The sequence below is a fragment of the Chlamydotis macqueenii genome, chromosome 8 (assembly GCF_036417535.1).
Source record: "Chlamydotis macqueenii isolate bChlMac1 chromosome 8, bChlMac1.mat, whole genome shotgun sequence".
NCBI lineage: Eukaryota > Metazoa > Chordata > Aves > Otidiformes > Otididae > Chlamydotis > Chlamydotis macqueenii.
This window is the reverse complement of record NC_141563.1, coordinates 15,987,406-15,991,389: the sequence shown is the minus strand read 5'-3', so window position 1 is coordinate 15,991,389 and position 3,984 is coordinate 15,987,406. Positions and strand designations below refer to the sequence as shown.

Below are 3,984 nucleotides of genomic sequence, written 5' to 3'. Positions count from 1 at the left end.
GCTTTCTACTAGATCTGTCATCATGTCTAGCCATACATGTAGCTTGCACTTTCATGTGGATGAAAGATGCATCAGAGGATGTGATGAAATACATCTCCCCTGTTAAGCTTTTGAGCTCCGAGGATTTTTCTTGTTAAAACCCAAATCACTTGCCCTGTAGATAAATAACTAACTGCTTTAAAATTAGCCATATGAAGATCCTGCCCAGGACACAGTCCCAATACTCCGGAGTTCAGTGCCAGACAGGATATATCTGTATGTGCAGAATAAGTTAAGCAACAAAAGCAGCTTTGTATCAAAATAGTTTATTAAAAACAATAAGATACTTCACTGAAGCTTGCTGTCCTCTAGACAGAATTATGACATTATTGCAGCATTCAATGCAATCATAATCCACATATAAATATAATACTATACAGCTCCTGTTCGCCTTGGCCAAGTTTTGCCCTCAGTCTGGCCTTGTGCAGCCCTGCTGACACAACCCAGCCTCGCATACTTCAGTTGTGGAACCTGTTCTTCTGGGACCTGAGTTATAACCCTTCCTCGCTTCACGCTGCACAGTGCTGTTACTGCCTGGAAGTGGCACAGAAACCCAAGGCGTCTCTTTGCAGCCAGGGGCAGTTTACAGAACCAGTGTGAACCCACCGAGTGACTGATGACAGCAACACTGGTTGATGTTTAGGGAAAAATAAATATGCAGCCAATTACTCAAGTCCCCAGCGCTGTGCAACTGCACAGAGCAGCTTCTTTTTACAAGAAGGCAGCTCTGCTCTGACCTGCTGCATCACCACCTCCGCTGTGATGGAAGGACTCTTATGCAGTATGGTTTGATCTAATGCAGGGAGTCACTTTTCACTGTGGCACTTGCAGAGAAGCACACGGCCAGCAGCTGGCTGGCATGCTTCTGCCATCACCTCTGAATGCCCTCCAGCAGCATCACTCTTTGCCATCAGCTCTGCACCAAAGTCAGTATTTGTCCTTGTGCTGTGGCAAACAGACTGAGCACTCAATCTCAGTCTTTAGGTCAGGATGCTGCCATGAGCTGTGGCTTGCTTCCTCACTAGCTGAGAGGCTTCTCCTTGCTCTTCATCACTCATGTCCCCTGGGTTGTTCTGGTGATGGGTGTCTTCTTGCACAGCTCCTGATAGAATTCAGATTCCAAAAACCGTGGGTATGAGTTATTCTCCATTAAGCTGTAAACTCTCTTCTGCGCTGCGCTGAAGCAGGTATGTGTGGCTTCTTGAATATTCTGCGCAATCATGTTCTTGGTTTGGAAGTCTATGTTTATCTGAAATGAAAGGAATATTTACTTTGAGAACCGAGTTCAAATAACATTAGTACACCATAAAATTTCTGAAGGAGTAAAAAAGGCAAGACCCTATTATTACAAGGCTAAATTAATGAAATTTCCTTGAAGAAAAGTATTCTTTAGTACAAAAAGAAGAGTAATTCAGATGATACTATCTTTCAGTACTAAACAAATCCATGACAGGTGTTAAACGGGGCTGTTGACTTTTTCCAGTTAAGATGGAAACTCTGAAAATACTGCTTGTGCCATTTTCCAATTTGGTGAAAAGGCAGTCAGGGAAGAGAGTTATGTTCAGACACAGATATTAACAGTGAGTTATGCAGGATGCAGTTTTGGCATCTAGCTTAAAGTGAGTTCAAAGAAATAAAGAATGGCTTTAAGAACTCAAAGAACAAGGTAGTTATGTTTAAATAAGGGTTTTTTTACCTCTTTGGGAGCCTCCTTTTCAATGAAGTCATTGTAGATTTTTTTTGCTTTCGATGTCAGCTTCTGAGGTGACTTGGTTTTCTTGAAGTCCTCACAGGCCAACCAGAACTCTATGTTCTCTTCACAGAACTCAGACTTCAGAAAAGCTCGGAAAGCAGCAAGACCATCTAGGGAAAGAAAAAAAAAAATGCATCAACTAACTATTTCAGGAATCTTGAATTTACCCATTGGTCACATCTGTTTCTACCAAAATATTCTGCTATAGGTCTGGTTCTTTCAGGGATATCATAGTAAAAAAAAAAAAATCCACATTTATGTATGGAAACAAATTAATGTTCTAACAGCCTGGCAGGCTTCACTTCAAGTCAGTCATTGTTTAGGTAAACACAAAATTGAAAGCCATTTCTAGTTGCTATGTTCCCTTTTGTGATGCCTGCATATATATTAAAAACCTTCTGTCTAGATGGGATCTGCTGTGTTAACCTTTATACTGGAGTAAATATTTATGACTGTGCTACAAACCTCTGGAATATTTTTTTTTACAATGGAAAGGATGACTTGGGTTCAAAGAGCAAATGGTAATATTATTTCTTAAGTCCTTTTGCTCTGCTGTCAAGTGCTTTTCCTTATAGAGCTACTGTAAAACCCTGAGATCACTGAACCTGCAGAACCCTTCCCGAGTTACTCACATGTCTTGGTTAGGCAGTGAGCTCTGTGAACAAAATGCTCTCTTTGTATTGGGCAAAGCCAAGCTGATAGTTGGGATTTTAACCACAAGAGCTACAGAAAAAGTTCCACTACAATGAAGTATTCTTGATGTTTTACTATTACTTTTTTTTTTTTACAAAAGGCTTCTATGAATTTTGGCTTTAAAGAGTTTAAAATGTTTAATGTTCAAGACCTGAATCCAAGCTATTTACACTAGCAAGCTGCAGTGCTGACAGCCAAGGAAGCAATCTCTTACAGACCTACACACTGCACCATCCCTCTGCTCTCAGAACGTTACTCTCTGAAGACAAACTTACATTTATTAGCAAGAAGTTCATCAAAGGCTTCTGACCACAGCTGGGCTTCTTCAGGGGAAGGTCTGCATAAAGAGATGGAAGAGCGTTAGACACCATTGTTCAAGCTTTACTGGTTTGGTGGTTTTTTGTTTGGTTTTTTTTGTTTGTTTTTTTTTTTTTTTTGTGGAACACTTGAGGTATATAAAGATGTCTTTTTCTTGTGACTTACCTGAAGTAGGTGCGGTGTTTTCCCACTTTCTTGGATTTCATTTTCGTGGAATTGGTGGAGTTCTGCAGGAAGTAGCTTAGTCTCGTTTTCCAATCTTTAATGCTGGAGGAACAAAGAAGCAGGAACACGTTTAAAATGACAATTCAGAGAGCTGCAGGCTCCCGGCTGGCCGCCTCTGCCCCGGGCTGAGCTGGGGGACACCCCACACACTCACATCGTCCTTTTCATCCGGCCCTTCTCCGCCTCTCCCGCCTCGCCGCGGCGGCCGCCCCGCTCCATCCGCCCGCCCTCCGGCTGCAGCGCCAGCAGCACCGCGCTCTGCATGCCGCCCGCCGCGCCCCCGCCGCCGCCCGCCCTTATAGCGCGGCGGGGAGGGCAGGGCCGGCCCCGTCCCGCCTCCCCCGGGCCCCCCCGGCCGGGCTGGAAGGCGGCGCAGGGGGGCCGGGCGTGCGGTCGCGCTGCGAGCGGGGCGGTTTTCGGTTTTTACTGCTAAACCTGCATGGGAGAGTTTTGCCTTCCCCCTAGAATTACGTCTCTTTTTTTCCCCTTTATTTTGTTTCCCTTTCTTTTCTTTCTTTCCCCTCTTTTTTATTTATCTTTTTCCTTTTTTTTTTTCCTTCTTCCTTCACCCCCCCCCCCCCCCCCCCCCGCCCTTCTCACCTTGCCCTTGGCAGTGACATCCCCGTCCCCGCGGCGGAGGGCTGGCTGTCCTTTCTCTTCTGTCCATCAGAAATGTACCCTCAATTTCTGCACTTTTCTTTTCTTTTTTTTTCTTTCTTTCGTTGGTTTGTTTGGTTCCCCCCCCCCCCCCCCCCAAGGAAATACAGACTTTTGAGTGGGGCCAGGTCGGGAAAAAAGGAGAAGGAAGGACTCAGCCACCTCTTTTCAAAAAATGAACTAACCATAAATTTGAGTATAAGATATTTTTGGTGTCCACTCCTCTATTTGTCACTTTAATGAGCTGTCTGCACATGTGTTTTATCTCTGTGTAGTGTTGCCACCTACCAGTAAATTGT

At 44.3% G+C, this 3,984-nt stretch overlaps 1 protein-coding gene across 1 annotated transcript; it reads right to left on the bottom strand.

Annotated features, from left to right (window-relative positions):
* Window positions 1–289: 289 nt before the first annotated feature.
* On the bottom strand, window positions 290–3,318 carry RGS2 (regulator of G protein signaling 2). The gene is made up of 5 exons (XM_010129094.2): window positions 3,183–3,318; window positions 2,969–3,070; window positions 2,761–2,822; window positions 1,736–1,902; window positions 290–1,288 (listed from the first exon to the last, which is right to left on the bottom strand). Exons 1-5 carry the CDS (start codon window positions 3,290–3,292, stop codon window positions 1,094–1,096), a joined length of 636 nt encoding a protein of 211 aa, XP_010127396.2. The 5' UTR covers window positions 3,293–3,318; the 3' UTR covers window positions 290–1,093.
* Between the last annotated feature and the right edge of the window lie 666 nt (window positions 3,319–3,984).

Excerpts from the sequence above, each read along its gene's own strand:
- RGS2 (XM_010129094.2), bottom strand. The coding sequence starts at position 3,292 with ATGCAGAGCGCGGTGCTGCTGGCGCTGCAGCCGGAGGGCGGGCGGATG. Across the intron at positions 2,823-2,968 it reads AAACACCGCACCTACTTCAG|ACCTTCCCCTGAAGAAGCCC; the intron begins GTAAGTCACAAG and ends CTCTTTATGCAG. Across the intron at positions 1,289-1,735 it reads AAAAGGAGGCTCCCAAAGAG|ATAAACATAGACTTCCAAAC; the intron begins GTAAAAAAACCC and ends CTTTCATTTCAG.